Here is an 18,785-nt window from a genome sequence, read left to right on the forward strand (position 1 = left end):
ATTACAGGCTGGGAATATTAAATGGAAAATTTCAGAAATAATTAATAAATTTCAGGCTGTACTACATCCCTCTGAGTAGTAGGAGACCTCATACTGTCTCACCTAGGACATGCTACATCTGTTATGCCCAAGGCATGCATGCTCCACACATCAAATGTACTGCACATGTAGCCCCCTTGGTTGTCAAATTAGTTCTCACAGACTCACAAAGCTGGTGTTCAAGTTACCTTTATTTTTGTAATCATGGCCTCAAATGACAAAAGGGCAGATCCTGATCATTTTATCACTGCATACCGTTCTAATTCATTATTGACTATTAGTCATCTCTTTCCAAACCTAATTTATAAATTAAACTTTATTGCAGGTCCGTAAAGAAATCTGTATGTACAGGTTTCAGTATTACCAACAGCTTCAGATATCCAGGGAGCAGAGATTCTGAATGGAGGGGTTGGCTATTAAATCCACCCCCCCCCCCAGAATACTTAACTTCTGTATGAGAGAGGAGGAGTGCAAGAGGTGACCTAACCAGGGGGATCATGTTTGCTTGTTGGAGCCTTTACATCCTCGCCCTCCGCCTGTGTGTGTGTGTGTGTGTGTGTGTGTGTGTGTGTTAAAGAATCTCTTAAATCCAAAAGTTCCTCAATTTTTTTTTCAATGTATCAGTAAGTGGAATTTTACTCCAAGGCTTCAAGTCTTTAGCAAACTATAGTTCACCCGCACTTCAGTTTAACCAAACACATTAATCTCCAATTCTCTCTGAACAAATACAGTATTCCATTTCCCTTTGATTCAATGAAGCAAACCCGAAACAGCGACAGCTACTGTCCAAACACCAATACCTGCTATTTCTATTTTCATAGTCCTCATGCCCACCGTCTCTTCAAATATCCCAACCCCTGGTATTCCTTATCAGTCCTTTCAAGGTCTTTACTTCATCCACTCTTCCCTCTTTCCATCTCCACAGCCCAGGAGAGCCAATTTGCTTGAGGCATCTTTTTTTTTTCTCTCTTTAAAAAAAAAAAAATCCCTTGGTCACTTCCTTGTGCCCAAGATAAAGGATGCTTGCCCTGGTCTGACACAAGCACTCCAGCTTCTCTGCCCAAGTTTCTCGTTCTCTGGGCTCCCTCCACAGGGACTCTGTTCCTCCAGCTGTTCCATCTAACAACCCTGTTCTTGCTTCCCCTGAGAGAAGCCACACTCATGACCTAAACAACACAACACATCACAACCATTCTGCCATCGGACACACTCATTGCCACACACGTTCTCTTCTCCTTTCAATAAATTTGTAGTTCTTAGCCGGGTGGTGGTAATGCCCCCCACTCCGGAAGCAGAGTTAGGCGGATCTCTGTGAATTCGAGGCCAGTCTGGTCTACAGAGCAAGTACCAGGACAGGCTCCAAAGCTACAGAGAAACCCTGTCTCGAGAAACAAACAAACAGTAACTCTTTGTTCATGCTATTATATATATCAGGCTTGCCTTGGCAACCGGTCTAACAGCTCCCTGAAGACAGGGCCCGTGTCTATTTTGTTCGATACTTTACATTTCTAGTGCCTGTGACCCAGCTTCACATGTAGACACTTAGGAAGTGCTTGGCAAATGAATGCAGTCTGCAACAGATATTAAAACAATTCTTTTAACATCAATGTCTTTCTTTTTAGATATAAGCATACTCGGGCCAAAAGTCTGATGATTTTAATTCTAGAGAAAGGAAAAAATAAGTAGGACCCTGCCTTTCAGAGAAAAGAATGACAAGTTAGTCCCAATTTATTCATATGCTTCTTTACTATGTCCAGATTAATCGGACTGTAATCAGACACATACTGTTCCCCCTAAACAACTAAGTACTCAGAATGTTTATTAAATGATCTTTTCACGAGCCTCAGTTTTATAAAGAATACTTCATTTTAACCAAGAAAGAAATGGACTCGATATTTAAAGCTTCTCAAATGTAGGCGGTAAATACCTGTTATAGAACGCAAGGAAAGACACAATCTTTTAGTTTGTAAAAATTGATTTATTTCCAATTTGGTATTTTAAAATTGTATCTGAGATGTCTATGTTTATATATTTCCCTGGAAAGCATTCTAGATTTGCTTAAATATGGAGGCAAAGGGTCAAGAACCTGAGTAAATCTGAATTTAAGAGATTTATCTGCTGCTACAGTCAGTGAAATTTTTTAACTCCCTGAGAATTAATGTCAAAAATATTTTCATACACTCAAATTTAAGAGAAAACCGTTTTTAAGAACACAGGAAATAAAGAACAGAGCTACAATTCCTTCCCACAAGACCACATGCCACTCTTCCGCAAACTATGAGTGTGTGTGGTTGCACCTGAATTTACATGTGCGCCTAAAGAGACTAAAATGTTCTAGTCCCCTTTTTTTTTTGTGGTTTCTCAATTGAAAAGATATTCTTGGAAACTGATAGCTAGTAAAAATCACTTTCTTCTTTCTAAGGTTCTTCGCGTTAAACGATTTCTGTTTTTACACAGTCTCTTTGGCATCAGCCACTTCATTCAGAATTGGGATAATTATAGCTCAAAGGAATGTATAAGGATGAAGGATGCCTATTTGACACTGGGATCTGCGAGAGCATTTTCTCTCCTTTGGAGGGAACAATACCCCTATGCTCTGCCAAACCAAATGCAATTACAATACATCTCTTCATGTCCTTATTATAATCAGTTAACACTCTAGAGAGTCACCATTCACTCTTGAAGTACTTCCTACACTTCCTTGAGATGCAAGAAAATGGCAATTCCTGTCTCCCTCACAGTTCCTAAGGAGATCACAACCAATAAGTTAAGCCAAAGTGAAACCACATAAACTAACCACTTTGCATGAAGATACAATTTTCTCATATACACCCCACACAGTAGTCAAATTTTCTTTTGGGAGGGACTTATATACCATCAGGGAGAAGTGTTTATTTGCATAAAGTCTGAAGAAAAAGCAGTGTAATTAAATCTTAAAACAAACAAACAAAATGAAATAAAGCCATAAAAACCCATGCTTTGGGGTCCCTTCTAAAGCCCTTTTCAAAACACAAAGGTAATCAAAGTCTCCCCCTTCTTGAAAGGACCCAAACTTATGCTAACAGGGAGTGTTCTCGAGGGCTGTTTGGAAAGTAGTGTTGAAGGCCTTCATTTCTGAATACTTCTTTTTATAGTTACTGATTCCAAAAGGGAAGAAATTTTAGGGACTCATACAGAATATTGCATTAATCAACTTAAGAATTTAGAAAGATTTGATGACACCAATCTTTCCCGGGTCAGACACGGGCACCATGGAGCTGCCTCGGCTTTCATAGACATCCGGCTCATCGCTTAGACATTTACGTTCTGTTTTGCTCTTGGAGGGTCAGTTATTCTTCTGTTTGCTGTGTGTGTGCACTGGATGTGAACTCTGAACAAATACGAAAACCTCCTCACTGTGTATGAAGACAAAAGCTGGGCTTAGGAATCTCATGTGCCCTTCTTCCAGCAACTCCCACTTACTATGGGTAAGATATAGGAAGCCTCCTTCAGCAGGAGAGGCGTAAACAGAATGTGAGATAACCCTTGCCATGAGGGAAACTTCTGCATACGATGTCCCAGCAATAACCTGACACATTACAGCAATGTCTAACATAGTGTTTGCTGCCTTCGGTAAGTAAGCTCTGATCTTGACTTGTCTAGAGTTAGTTGCTGTAGAAGAGCCTTGTTTCCTGACCCAGTCATGGCAGGAGCCACCAAAACTCCAAAATGTAAAAAACCAAAGAGAATACCACAGATAAAAACAGTGAAAGCATGCACACCGGAAGGCCCGGGGTAGACCCAAGAGCATCTTGGGATAACCGACCAGAAGTGTACACTGGACAAAATGAAGACTCCTGGGGAAGAGCTGACAGCAAGCTCGAAGGAGAAAAAGACTTGAGGCTCTGGCAAGCATAGAATGTGACAGATACCACATAAAGAAAAACAAACACAAAATTACGGCCGATAAGCAGAATGTCTTGAGAGCTCAGATTTAGTAGAAGTTTTTTTCCTAAAACCTCATTTAAAAAAAAAACTCAGAATTTGCATATTTATAAAGAAGAAATAAGTCACAGTTGGCGAACGAAGGAGCAGAATGGACCGTTTCACCATCTCGAGGCACTGACAGTCCAAGTTCTCTCCGGGTTTAACAAACCAGGGGCGACCATACCAGAAATAGACGAGGAGTTAAATTAGTTAGAAAAGGGGAGGAAAAAAAAGTTAAGGTAGGACATTAAAATTTTATTCTGAAATTATCTCTGGCCACAACAATAAAATTTAACAAATTTCACTAAACAGTCTTACCCCGTCATCAGCCGTACAATACATACAGTATCATAGAACTGGCCACTAGGATTCCAACCCACTAGAACACTTTCCATGTCAAGTGGCGACAGCAGCATCTCACAGAAGTTTGTACATACATATATACACAGTCCACATTCAACCATTTCACATATGTTCAGTACACACCGTTGCAGCATGATAACAGTCACGTGTCTGAGTTGTTGCTCGATAAAAACCCGAGCCACGGCCTAGACATAACTGTACCAGTTGAGCTGGGTATAATTACAATGAATTATATGTGTCCATATCAGAGATGCACAGCCCCTAAAAACAGAGTCCACAAATACTTTTGCTTCTAAACGCTACCACAGCATTGTGTGGGGCAATATTAAAACCTTCACCAGCCAAATCAGTTGGTTTGTATTTTAAAAATCTTCTGCTTACCAGAAATAGTCTTGATGAAAAAAATTACAAAAATGAATGCTCTCTTTAAAATAATTCATGCTTTTTAAGATTCCAATATGGCCCAATGCTACCGATGCCTAAAGTGTTTTTAACATTCTGATGGGGCCACTTGACATGACTCCACACCACCCAGTAAGTTTAAAAGTGGCTTAAGTGCCTTGCACCCAAATTGTAAAAATCCCTGGCCATCCTCACTAGAGCCAGGCACATAAAAAAAGGAATGCACTTTGGTTCATACCAAATGCCCTGGGATTAATCACACTATAAAATAAAAGGTTTGAGGTAAATTTTTACAAATACAGTTGATTTTTGTCTAGTGTTAGCATAACAAAAAAATATCATTTAAAAAATCAGTCTGATGTTCAGATACAACAAAGACCATCTTTAACCCTTTAAACACAGGGATTCCTGATGTAACTAACCGATGGTTATCTTGCTCAGCGCCCAAGGACGATTCACGCCTTATGGTTTCTATTAAGGCCTATAAATCTAGATATTTAAGACAGATGTTATCTTTGCAGAGGTGGCTTCCATCATTACTACCTCTAGTTCAAAGAGTTAAAGAGGCCAAAAGATGCATGCCCTACAACATGGCATCCAGAACAAAAGGCACATCGTTAACACTAAGGGCACAATTTCTCCTGTAAGATGTTAATCTACACTGCCTTGCATCACTCAGTGTTCCACTGTTGTGCTAAGAACTCTGGTAGTGCAGGAGACGGAGCCAAATGAGACTGCAACCAAAGACAAGACGACACTGTGCTATTCCTAAACCTGAAAACAGCTCAGACCTCCCTAGACAATGGTAACCTGCGAGCCCAAGGACCGCTTCCAAGCCAACTCCTAGAAGCCTATCAGAGCCCTTTATTTAGGTTTTAAGATCCCCAAGAGGCAACAGTTTCGTTTTAGACACAATAATTAAATAGGATTTTCTCAAAGCAGCTGTATCAGTAAATGTTGAAACATGGCGGCTTTCGTGAATAAAAGAAATTTCATGTGGTTGGGGGAAGAAAAAAAGAGAGAAAAGAAGGAAGGAAGGAAGGAAGGAAGGAAGGAAGGAAGGAAGGAAGGAAAAGCCCCATAGCACATCATAGTTTGGCTTCAAAGTTTCCGGTTGCATTTGTGGATAAAGCTCATCACAAATGTTCTGCTGGCATCAGAAGAACCAGTTTTGTGTGGTGGGGGAAACAGACAAGCAATTTTAATCCACGTCTAAACTGCTGCGAGTATAGCTGTGTTATCGGGGAGTTGGTAGCAGCAGGCTCAGGCTCAAACTAGGTGGGAGTGGGAGCAAAACAGGCGCCTTGGGAAGGGAGAGCAGCTTTTGTAGATTTTAAATTTATTTTAGTGACCTGAAGACACTGACCATCACTAAGAGACTCATTGTTTTCCAAAAGTCCCCAGACCAAATCCTGTATTTCTCATGCCTTTCAGCCAATGTTTTAAAAATAAATACACAAAATTTTAAGTCCTATAAGCCACTGATTGGGGGTCCTGTCACATGAGCATCATCTAAAATGTAACTTACTGACGTAGTATTGCACTTCACAGATTACACAGAAATGTGTAGAATATGCTAAAGAATCCAACTAGGGAAACAAGCTATCATTGCTAAGTACAGAAGGGACAAATTAATCTATCAATGGCATCCTTAAATAGTAAAGCAAACAGCGATATCGCTAACTTATTAATAGCTAATCTTATTACTGATTTTTGGCAAATACTTGAAATAATTCCTGAGCATAGTTTTCCACCATCAACTGGCAAAGCCTCAAGATAAGAAAAATGTTTTATTCAAAATGACTTTCTGTTTGTTTGTGGGTTTTTTTTTTTGGTTTTTTGTTTTGTTTTTTGTTTTTGCTTTTGATTTTTTTAAATAAGAGAAAACATAGAATTAAAAAAACAAACAAACAAAAAACAAAACTTAACCGGAAACTTTCTTGGCCTCACTGGGGACCATGCTTTAAGTACATGTAAATCGATTTACAGGCAATACAATAATATCTGTGCATATAAAAGATTATTTATCCTAATTTTTACTATCCAAAACCTACTGTCCAAACAGGCAGAAATCTTTCTCTATTAAATTGCACATACTAAAAAAATTCTTTTCACGTGCCTTGAAATTGATATATATCACTGTTCATCTTTTAGTGATAAAATACTGAAATTTTCAGTGTGAAAATAATTATTATTCAGAGAAGAAAATATTCTTTTACCTAACTCTCAGTTACTCTTTCAGGTAAAGTGTCATCCCCACAAAAACACTCAGTGCAATCCAAAAAGAAAGTAAGTAAACAGAGGGATGCAGTTTCCATGGCTCTTCTAACAAATCAAAGAATAAGTCAAACCATTTAACTCAAGATTGAATTTCTCCTCCCTTCAATGTGTTGTTAAAACTGGCCCAACTGAATGGCCACAGTGACTTCTCTTTGCCAAGAGGATTTTCAACCCTTTTGCTTTCTAAGGAGAGTTGATTGATGTTTTCCCAGGCTGAGGGAACCTCAGCGACGCCTACAAGTGTGAACTCAGTCCAGCCGGCTAAACCTTCTTTGGAACTATGGAAATCCCCCTTAGGTAGCTAGGCCGATGTTCTTTTGGAAACTGAGGCATGAAACTCTGGACATAATAGCAGCTGAAATGGCTCTCTGCATTAACAGTCCGGGATAGACAGCTGGAGGAAAAGGACGCACTAAATGCAAGCGACAGATGTGTGAAATAAAGAGGACAGAGACAAGAGAAAGGGAAACAGGGAACAGTGGGGAAATGTCCTAAAATTAGGTGAAAAACCAATTCCAAAACCAGGCGGCTTCCTGATTATGACAGCTTCCCATCTTCCCAGAGCCTTGGGAGGAATTCACACGTCTCAATTTCTACTTAGCTACTAAACATTGCCTGGTGGCTGCAGAACGTCAGAATGTTAAATGGGCAGTTGAAACCTGGGCAATCTAGTTTGTAATTGTCTGAATACACCATAAGAAAAAAAGACAATCTCTAAAGTGCAGCTTTTCCTAGAGATTTTCACACTGACCCTTCTTCTTCCACTTCCGCTCTGACCCAGGTTAATTTACAAAATTTGGAAGCAGGGTGTGCAGCTCCTGTGTGAACCCGGAGCACGAAGAGAGAAGGAGGGTCCCCGGGGGCCACCTCCCTGGAAAGCATAGAGGACAAACCATGAAAACATCTTGAATGTGTTTGACCAATCTGTAAATGTGTGGCAGTCATGAAAAAAACCAATGGCCTGCCACTGATATGATGATCACTCAGCCACACGAAATACAGTAAGGCTCATCTTACTTTTAGAACACAAGGAAGGGGGAAAAAAACAGTTTGAGAAAGTATAAAAACTTAAAGCATTGTCCCCATGTATTTTATAAAAACAAAACAAACTGTCTTACATCAAGTGCTGAAAAGATACAAATGAGTCGAGTTTTTTGAGCAAATAAAAACAGGTCTGAGCTACACTTTTCAACCCAATAAGGCTCAGCTATAACGCATTTTTCAGCTTGCCAGCATTAGGGGACTGGAGCTCAGCTAACGAGTTTTGGCAACACTGTCCTTTGCTGAATATTCCCATTGGCATCTGTCATCTGTGCCAAATTAGTCCTCAGCTTGGAAGCTGAGCTGGAAGGTGGAGGTAACTTGGAAATCGACGTGATAGCACCAGTGCTGTCCGTGACCCTCTTCACCGCAGTCTTCTCCCCGGTCGGAGGCTTTGGCAAGCGCCTCCTGAGCCAGGGGTGCCGCAGAGCCTGGCCCGGGGTCATGCGGACTGCGGGATCCCACTCCAAACACTGTTTTAAGAAGTCAAGGAAAAGAGGATCATCGCATCCCTTCAGTGCGTTCCCCCACTCTCTGCTCTCTGGCGGACCCCTCAGTTTCCCTCTCCGGGATCGGCCTCCATTGAGGACCACGGAGCCATCTGAAAGAGTCGTGACAGTGCAGTAGCGGGGGTAACCCTTGGAGCTCACGAAATTCTTGGCTCGTTTGGAAGCATCCAGGAGTTTCTGGGAGGGCATGCCCAAAAGTTCAATCATACAAGCTAGCTGGTCCCCTTCATCCTCCCCAGGCAAGAGGGGGTAACCCGTCAGGAGTTCCGCAAGGATGCAACCCAGGCTCCACATATCAATGGGCATGCCATACCTGGCTCCAAGGATCACTTCCGGAGCCCGGTAAAAGCGCGACTGGATGTACGTGTAAACACGCTGGTGCTCATAACAACTGGAGCCGAAGTCAATCACTTTAATACTGCTTCTACCCTGCTGCTTTAACAAAATGTTCTCGGGTTTAAGGTCACAGTGGATTATTCTGTTTTTGTGCAGCGCATCCAAGCATTGCAGAATCGAGTGAGCAAACTTGCGCACCAGAGGCAGGCTGAAGCCCTGGAACTTATTCTTCTTGATGAGCTCGTAGAGGTTCATGCTCAGCAACTCAAACGTCATGCAGATGTGGTTGCGGAAAGTAAAATTCTCCAGCATGTGGATGACGTTCATGGTGTTGTCCTTATCCTGTTTCCGCAGGTGCTCCAGGATGCGGATCTCCTCTGCCGCCTGCCGGTGGAAGCGCTTCTCGTTGCGCACCATCTTCAGGGCCACATGCTGGTGGACTTTGTGGTCATAGGCCTTGACCACCTGCCCAAAGCTTCCCTTCCCAATGACTTTGAGGACCTCGTACCTGTAAGCCACATGATCATGGGGCACCTGCACATATGATCCCTGGTCATCATCATAACCACCGTTGTTGGGTCCACCTGTCATGCCTTGGCGCTTCTTAGCATTTGGACCCAAGAAATATATTTCAGGGTAGCTAAAGATCTCATGGTGTTCAAAGGCCGTGAGTTTTTGCATGTATTGCTTCATCGCTTGTTCGGGCGTCATGGGGGTGGCTTTCATCTTCCCCATGCTTTCCATGGACTTCAGAGAGGTGGAACTCCCCTGCCGTCTGTGAATGCCGTCCAGCTGCCGCTCTGGCACCACAGGCAAGCCTGTCTTGCCCACTGTCGTAAGCCCATTTGGCTGTGTTGTAAGCACTGTCCTTTTGTTACTGTTATCCTCAAACAGCTGCTGAACCTGGATCTGCCCGTGGCTGTGGCTGCTGATGTGGAGGTGGTCATTCATGGTGTGCCTCCCGCCGCCAATCTGGAATTCAGACGAGAAGCATCAACATAAAAGGAAGGGGCCCTTCTCTCCAAACGTAATCTTTGAAATCTGTCCTCATTACCCGACTCCCAATTGGGCATGAACCCACAGCCACAATCAGTTTTACTACTCCATGGGAAGTGCTGTGAACCCAAGATGTCCCGTGCACACACCAGCAGAGAGAATGAATGGGATGTTTACAGGCAAGACAGTGAAGGAGAAGGGGGACAGCAGGATGGGCAGGGTTAGGAAACACAGGACAGACAGCTCCAGAAATGCAACAGGTACACAGCCTGGCGGCAGGGATCAGGCCTTCCTATTATCATTCTGCACCTAGCATTAAACAGGCGGCCTGGCACGTGGCAGGTGCTGTAAGCCATATCTGATCTGGAAATGAGGCAGGTGAGGCAAAAACAAGTGTCATCCGCACTGCAGCCCACACCCGGGTCACGGGACCTCCCTCGTTTCATGAGGCACTCTTTATTTATATGAAGATGGGGAAGCACCTTTGTCCAGCACTCCCTCACGTATGGAGACCTCCTCCAGAAACTCTGTTTATTTCCTTATTCCCTAGGAGGTCTAATTAACCTGGGAACGCACACGGTAACCAACAAAATATGCTTCTACAGAGTCTCACGTGGACATGTGTGCCTTGTTCCCATGCAAGCCTCAAGTTTCTGGGTGTCACTGACTTTAATCAGTTAAGGTCATTCTGCCCAACAAGTTGAGCAACTTCCATTCAGTTTGGGCCTCTGGTCCACGACTCAGTATCCATGCATGTATTTCTATCTCTTCAGGCTGCTGAGACACTCAGCTTCTCAATAAGGAATAACATGATGCGAATTCTGCACCTCGACAGGATCCAGATGCCACAGGAGGCACACCACTGAGCACGGCCCCTAGAGTTTCTAGCCTGGGGAAGCTGGGGTGGGAAGATCCAGTCTGTATTTGGTGGGCTGGGATCCCAGACTGAGGAAACAAAGTGAGCCAAGCCCCAGCGCTCCCCTCCCTGGGCTTCCTCCCTGCGGAGGCAATGTGATCCCTAAGCTACCCTGCTCACTGCCATGACAGTATAGCCCTTCTTAAATTGTCAGCCAAAATACACTCTTCCTCCTTTAAGTTGGCTCACGACAAGTATTTGCTCAGAGCAAGGGAAACAGTAACCAATACAAATACAAACTGGCAATTTCTATTTCTGGCACACATGCCATCCCAGAATAGTCCTGTCTAAACAAAACTGACAGGGCAAAGGCAGAGCCCCCATTCTCCCACCCTGCATCGGCTTGGGATTTCCTTCAAGCAGTCTTCTGGGGAAATTTTTCCTTGAGGTCTCAAAAAACGGCTTGTCATCATAATCCACCTCACTCCTTCAACCAGTATTAATGAGGGAGTAGCTCCAAAGTGGCTGAACTCTGCCCACTGGGATCGACAGTAAGACGAGTCCTTTGCATCCCTGTTAAGTCCCCTCTTTGGGGGTATTTGCACTCCTGAAAGGAAGAAGCACTGGAGAGCAGGGTAGCGAGTCAAGAAATGCTTTGGGAACACCTGGATTATAAAATGACATTTCAAACCTTCCTTTCTAGCAGACGATGATGTTCACCTTTTTTTTTTTTTAACTGAAAAGCAGCAAGCATTATGGCCATTTATGGAGGAGGCTCTGCTCACTCCTAAAACAGAAAGAGGCCAGAATGGGCCTGACTATGATATCGCAAGATCAAAAATTTTATTTTCAGAGAGACTTGTAGCAGATTTCACTTACTGAATGCAAAGATGATACGTCCATGTAAGATGACTTCATATTCCACTAAGGTAGTTGGCATCTTTTTCTACTTCAGAAGCAAGGCAGTCCATCAAAACCATTAGGAAAGCCTTGAGCATACATAAAAGTGACACCAACTTGCTTATTCCTCTTTCCCTCTCTCCTTCCTCCCCTTTTCTCTGTCCTTTCCTTCGCTTTCCCATATTTTTAAGATGCCAGTTAGGCAAGAACTTGCTAGCAAAAGCTATCTCTGGGAAAAGAAAAAAAAATCAATGTAAACACACACACACACACGCACGCACGCACGCACGCACACCGCCCACCTCTCAAGAGCTAGGTGGTTAAGCGCTCCACTGGGCCCTCATCAATCCACTGTTTTTCTTTCAAAGCCTCATGCACTCCATGCTTGCTTTTCCTCTGTCACCTTTCACACACTAGCAATGAAAGGACTCCAGATTTGAACTCTCTCTTCAGGGTAAGATGGGGGGGAGGGGGTATGGTATTTCAGAAGAGTAAAGGTTACCCACATCTACACAACACATGAAGCACACTTAGGACACAAATCAACCTTGGGATTCCTAAAATGTTAGCACAATAAAACTTTCTGGGGGAGGGGGAGGGAAATGGGAGGAGGAGAGGAGGTGAAAATTTTTAAGTAAAAATAAATAAAAATAAATAAGAAAAAACATTCTGAGCATCAAGAATTTAGGATATTGCAATCCATTTTTGTATAAAGCACAGTATTGTGTCAAATATTTTAGTGACTAGAACGACAGACTTGCCCACCACCTCACTTCCAACTGTCTTCTCTTGGTCTCCTGTGGCAGTGGCAGCTATAACGGCTTGCTGATAGGTGGGCCTAAGCTGCCACTCTCTTGGTTTTCCACTCCTACAATTTCCTGGTTGATCGTGCCCACAGCCAGTGTGGTGGGAGCACCCACTATTGGCTGCAGTCCCTCCTGTGTCCTCTTGCAGACTTGCCCATCCATGCCTCCTGGACTCAAGCCCCATTGCCCAAATGCCAATGAGTTTCCACTCCCACAGGCCACTCGAACAAACAAACTCAAAGCTTTTCTTTATGAAGGCAAATGTTTTCTTGCTATCATAATCCTCAACTTAAAAAAAAAAAGGAAAGAAAAAAAAGAAAACCTCCTCTTTGCAAATAATTGCTCTGGCTGAATATCAGTGTATATACCTGGAGAACACTCAGCATCTGCCCCCTTCCCACACTATCATGAAGTCTTCTGTGCCCACTCACTTCTGCCCTTTCTATCGGTTACATTTCACCGTATACTGCTGTTTGTCCCTGTGACAACTGAGGCAGATATGCAGGCAGACTCAGACAGACACACCACACACACACACACACACACACACACAGTAGCCTAAACTCCTCAAATCTTTCTCTACAGCGCTTTCCTGAGTCAGCACTGCCCATCTGAGACTGCTCTTGCTTGTGGCCCAGAGCTACAGCCCACTACCCCTGATAATCCTGCTACTACGATGTAATGAGACCACATCTCACCATATGTGGAAGAGCATTCCCCTAAGAGGAACAGGGCCAAACCCCCAGGACCCAGGGATATTTGCATGTTCACACTCCTCTTGTGGGTGAAATCAGTTTTATAAGAGCCCAGATATTTTTCACACGGGAAACAAATCAGGCTCAGCCAGTCACTGTGTGACCTTGGGTAATTTACCTTATCTCTCTGAACTGCAGCGTCCCTGTGTGCCTTGCCCCAGAAAAGTTCTGTGCTACCTCTCTAGGGCTACCAGGGAGAGTAGAGATGGTGTGTGTGCATGTGTGCTTGTGTGCGTGTGTGTGCTTGTGTGTGTGTGTGTGTGTGTGTGTGTGTGTGAAGTCTGGGGCACAGTACTTAGCAAGTGGCAGCTCCTACTACTACCCTTCTCTGATGCTGCTTCCGAGCCCCTTCCTTCCACTGTTCAGATGACAAGCTCCTACTCACTCTCAATGCCCAGAATCTACTAACCCCCCTCGCCACCTACAGTAACCCGTTTCATCATTAATGCGCTACAAAAAATTATGGGGTGGGGAGGGTGGTCACTTTTTTTTAAGTCCCCATTAACATAAACTCAGGTACATACACAGTAAGTACTGGCTATCTCTTGAATAGGTGCACGCATGTCAAGAAATGGCTCTTGAAGTCATTCTTCAGCCATAGTGTTTGCATCTTCAAAAGAAAACATGAAGTCAACACTGAGGGAGTTGGGAAATATCCCAAGAGGCTCGAGTCACAAGATCCTGCCGGGCCTCCAAGGCAAAGGATCGCTGGTTCAAAAGTACCCATAGAAGATATTTTGCAACACCCAAGAGTCTTACACATTCCAGGAGTTAAAAGATATTTACTTGCAGTTCCAGTTAAAAAAAGGATTGAGGGTCCCCAACAGTGAGGACTCTGAAGTCACAAGCAAAATCAAACGCACAAAACTGATACATACTGGGAGGAGCACCCAGAAAAGACAGATCTGCTAGGACCATATCAGAGCCTCAAGGACACTGCAAACCCTTCCCTCCCACTTCAGCCTTTTGAGGTCAGAAACCCTGCACCGGGCCTATTTGCTAACGTAGTATATAACATGTCACAGAAACAAAGAAGAATACAAGCAGAAATGCGGGCACTGGTTTAAATACTCACAACTGGATGTGTTAAAGTGGAGAGACCTCCAAACTACTCCTCTAATCATGAGATGTTTTAGTACTGAAAATTCTGTATGAACAGAAGTCTAAGAAGTCTGTAGAGCCTTTTCTCTTGCGATATCAAAATGGCAAGAAACACATGCTTCCATATATGGTGACTTCTGGGTGGGTATTTTAAGACCTCCCAAAGTCATCTTAGAAATATTGGGGGTTGTTATGGAAATAATGTTGAGGAGTTTAAAAAGAATCACTGATGAGTGATTTAAAGAATCAAAGTTATAAAAATATAGACCAGTACTTAGGAATTTATAGAAATGAAAAGATTTAAAAATATTTTGTTTTCTCCCACATACTGTTATTTAAAAAAAAATTAACGAGAAGGATACTTATTGGTTTTACTTTTAGGACAAATTGACCTAAACGAAATTACCACAGTATAAGTCACTCAAAAAGTAGAAAACAAAACGAACACGGAAAATTCCAAAGCTCCTGACTGTGTCATGTGTTTGGGGGCAAAATGAGGAAAACTCCTGGAAAAGGCCATTTTTCAGTGAGTACCCTTTCTCTCCTCATTCCACAGCAGTTCTTTCCAATGCACATGTAAACATGTAAACACTCCTGAGAATGTGGGCCGCATGGGAATAGAAGTCTGCAAAGGCTCTAGGATTTAAGACAAAGCTCATACTGGTTTCCAGAACTAGCCCCAAGGAGCGCTTTGCAGCTCAGTTAACCTGTGGAGTCTGTAGCCTCCTGACTGGCCTTGGTCTGGGGAACCCGTATTGTCACACAAACCAACTCAAAACTAACAACATTGGAAACACAAAGCCTCATTTTCAGAACCAAGCACAGTCAGATCAACTGAAATGTACCCTCAGTTAAAAACAGCCCAACACACCACACACACAGGCCCCAGCAAAACACCAGCATCTCTCCAGGGAAATACCTTCCCATCTTCTCTTTTCTGGTGCTCCACAGCCTTCTGTGTTCCTGGCAAGTTTTTCTTCTCCCATTTTAATACATATTTCAATTGCAAGGAAGTTCTGACCAGGTAAAGGTCACCCTTAAACAAAACTGGGAATCAGATGAAAACCAAGTCATCTTTTCCACTTCACATCCATGTCACATGATCACATCAACACGCTGGGGGAGAAAAATGGATGTTGTATTTCCCAAACTGTCAGATGATTCTAAACCAGTCAAAACAACAGAAAAGCTAAACCTCTAAAACCAATGGTGGTGGGTTCCTGACTAGGTGCCCCTATCACAATAACATCCTTCCTACCTGTGTGTAATGAATCCCCAGCCCCTAGGATAGACACACTGAGACAAACCAAATGAGAACAGCAAAACGTCTTCTGTGAAATTGGTCTACTGCTCTTCCATGGCTCCAATGACAACTGAAGTCTTTCCTTTCTTCCAGTCTTCCATAACAAACAAGTTTCAGTCACACACATGACCCCCAGAGATACTCCCAGCAGGTCACAAATGGTGCTTTCAAGCAACTTTCATTTAGCAACAAAATCGTATGCCCTGCATGCAACCTCACACAGAACCATCCTAGGGGGCTCGCACTCCCTAACAGTCTTTGGGAAAGAGATCTTTGAAACCGTCACCTTCTCCAAGCGCACATCTCCTCTAGACTTGAGGTCACCATCCAAAGGCCATCGCTGGGCACTGAGAAAAGGTACATGCTGAAGTCGAATCCAGCTTGCCAGTCTCTGCAGCCACCGATCTCAGACTCGGCTCTCCTTCCCCACAGGGCCTCAGGGACCACAGCCCTTGTCAGGTGCCCTCTTCCCTTGCCACCTACAAGGCAAAGCTGACCTTTTCCTTTTGAGTAATATCCATATAGAGAATACTGCAGAGGTGGGTTGTTTTGTTTTGACTACTACTGTGGTTCTTATTTTTGTTAATGTTAATTACAATTTCTGCTGTGCTCAAACCTGTAGCTCTCATAAAACATGCTTACACACGCGGGGGGACAATTGGCGGGTGCTCCCTGCTGGCTGGAGCCAGGCCTCGGAGGCTCTTTGGGGGATCGATTTTCCGGGCAGGGTGGCCTAGCTGTCCCCTAACACATATGTTTCTATAAATATCCACTACCCCTGGGGTTGGGAGGAGATGTTTACCGGGTCGGGGGAAGGGAGCTCTGGGAAGCAGAGATGAAAAAAAGAGGGGGGGAGGAAAGCCGCAAGGAGGAAGTTCCCAGGAAAAGGAGCTCTGGGGTGGGCGGGCTCCAGAGGGAAGCGAGGGGCCCAAGCCACGAATCTCCTTTGTGGCATCAGCACCGGGCTCGCCCAAGTTCCATAGGGCGGCGTCGAGGACAGGCGCCTGCCAGGGGCGTGGAGCACTCGGCCCTCTCTTCCCACAGTTAGGACCCCACAAGCCCAGAGTCTGCCTGCTGCCCTCCCGGAGCGGGGTCTCACCGTGTGGGCTGCGGTGGCAGCGTTGCTGGCCCGGAGAGGCGGCAGGGCGATGGGAGAGGGCGGGCCGGTCCCCACTCCGCTTCGGGGAGCCCCGGCGCCGATCCCCGGGGAAGCCTGAAGCTGGCGAACGGCGGTGTCCCCTCCTCGGCCTGGGAGCCACGCGCGGGAGGAGACAAAAGAGGGTCAGGGTGGGGAGAAGAGAGCCACCCAGACCCCCGCCCCCGCCCCGGTGGCCAGCGAGCACCCTCTTCCCAGGAAAAGATGGCAGGAGACACCCGGCCCGGGAAATGCCGGCGGCGTGCGGGAAACGAGGGGGGTCGGGACGCTGCTCCCCGGCGCGCAGCCGCCAGCTGCAAAGTTAAGTTCGCGACCCGGCTGGGAGCAGCGCTGAGCCAGAGATCCGTGGCCCACGTCGCCGGGCCGGGGGAGAAAAGGGTGGGCCACCGAAAGGGCGCAGCGACCGACCGGGCCGCGCTCCGGACGCCCCTTGCCCAACCTGCCGGATCCTGGGATCCCTGGAAACCCACGCGCACCGCCCGTGCCCCGCGTCGCTGACAAGGTCCGGGAGCTCTTACCGGTCGGGTAGGCGGCAGGAGCGGCGGCTGAAGGTTTCCTGGTTAACATGGCCGCGGGAAAGGAACGTGCATGGCAGGGCTGCCCTCGCCGCCGGTCCCGCCGCTACTCGTCGCCGCCGCCGCCGCCGCCTCCTGGTCGCCCCTCACGCGGGTCCCCCGCGCCTTGTTGCCTCCTCGCGCCCGCTACAGCCAGACACACACAGTCCGTTGCATCCCCTCGGCCAGGGCCCGCCGCCGCGAGCCCCCCGCTCTCCTCCTCGCCGCCGCCGTCCCCCTCGTCCTCGGGCGGCTGCTGTACCCCCCGGCCCATGCACATGCCTCGCCCTCCCCTGCCGCACCGCTGGCCTCCCCGATTCCCTCACATCGGGGCCGCGGGGAGCAGGCTGCGGCCGCCGGGACCCACTCACTCGGGAGCCTCCTCCCGGGCCCGCGCGCGTCCGCGCACACTCGCACACACGCTCGCACCCGCGGCTCGCTCCCGAGAAGGCCAGCCCCGCCCCCGACGAGGCCCCGCCCCGGACTCCCCCGGCCCCAGCCACACAGGCTCGCTGCCACCCCACCCCCACCCGCCACCCCGGGAGTCCCTCCCCCTCCGATCTTCCGCAGAGCCGCCCTCCGCTCCCGGGAAAACTGCGGCTCCGGCTCGCCCTCCGCCTCCCCTGCGGCCATCTGCCCGCTTCCCGGGTCCCCCGCGTCCCTGCGACGCCCCTCCCCGCACTGCCGCGCAACCTACCGCGGCCAGCCTCCTCCCGAAATTGCTGCAGAGATCCCTCCTTCTCCCATCACTCCCCTAAACACCACTCCTAATGGCTGCTCCCAGACAATACTGTGCCCCCACCCCGCGGCCCCCGTCCCAGCCCCTCAGCCATCCCCTCTCCCCCATGTAATCAAGGAGAGAACTTAGTTGTATAAGGGTCACCTCGGAAAGTCAGGCCCTGAGGAGGGACTGCGGCTGAGGCTGGCGACCCAAGCATGGACGAAGGATGGGGCTGCCCTGCCACCTCCCGCTGGGCCACACACGCCCTCCCTGATTTACTGACACCAAGTGACCGCTGCCCTCCAGTTGCTAGGACAAGGGGAGTCAGACGGGCGCCTGTGGACCGCAGCTGGGGTAGCAGTTGGCGATGGGTTGCTAGGCAAAAATAAACATCAGAGACACCTCCCATTTCTTTACAACTCCTAGCCTTTCCCCAGCACCGCCACTGGGAGAGACACGACACACCTTCTTTTCAGCAGCTATTGGCGGTCCACAAGGGTAGGGCACCTTTGGTTTCTCTTTTCCTTGGAGGAAAAGATCTTTTTCTTTTTACCTTCCTAGACATGTGGAGATATTCCCCGTCCTTTTCGTGTGTGGTCTACAGCCTCTGTTTCCCAAGAAAAGCAAAAATTTGCTTCCGTGTCTCACACCTGTGCTTTGTTGTGCATGGCACACCTGTGCACCTTTGTCCACTTCAACAG

The 18,785-nt window shown here is 46.4% G+C and overlaps 1 protein-coding gene across 2 annotated transcripts; it reads right to left on the reverse strand.

The window, feature by feature from the left end:
• Positions 1 to 4,239: 4,239 nt before the first annotated feature.
• Positions 4,240 to 17,789, reverse strand: Dyrk2 (dual specificity tyrosine phosphorylation regulated kinase 2). Of its 2 annotated transcripts, none has more exons than XM_041664020.1 (3): positions 17,328 to 17,789; positions 16,753 to 16,901; positions 4,240 to 9,908 (listed from the first exon to the last, which is right to left on the reverse strand). In XM_041664020.1, the coding sequence occupies exons 1-3, from the start codon at positions 17,374 to 17,376 to the stop codon at positions 8,301 to 8,303; spliced, it is 1,806 nt and encodes a 601-aa protein (XP_041519954.1). In that variant the 5' UTR covers positions 17,377 to 17,789; the 3' UTR covers positions 4,240 to 8,300. The 2 variants fall into 2 exon arrangements, with proteins under 2 accessions (XP_041519954.1, XP_041519963.1); XM_041664029.1 differs by lacking the exon at positions 17,328 to 17,789 and adding an exon at positions 13,774 to 13,859 and having other exon boundaries at positions 16,753 to 16,849.
• Positions 17,790 to 18,785: the final 996 nt, after the last annotated feature.

This window comes from Microtus oregoni, unplaced genomic scaffold (assembly GCF_018167655.1).
Source record: "Microtus oregoni isolate MIOR12 unplaced genomic scaffold, Mior012 000001F_ref0000356, whole genome shotgun sequence".
Classification (NCBI taxonomy): Eukaryota; Metazoa; Chordata; class Mammalia; order Rodentia; family Cricetidae; genus Microtus; species Microtus oregoni.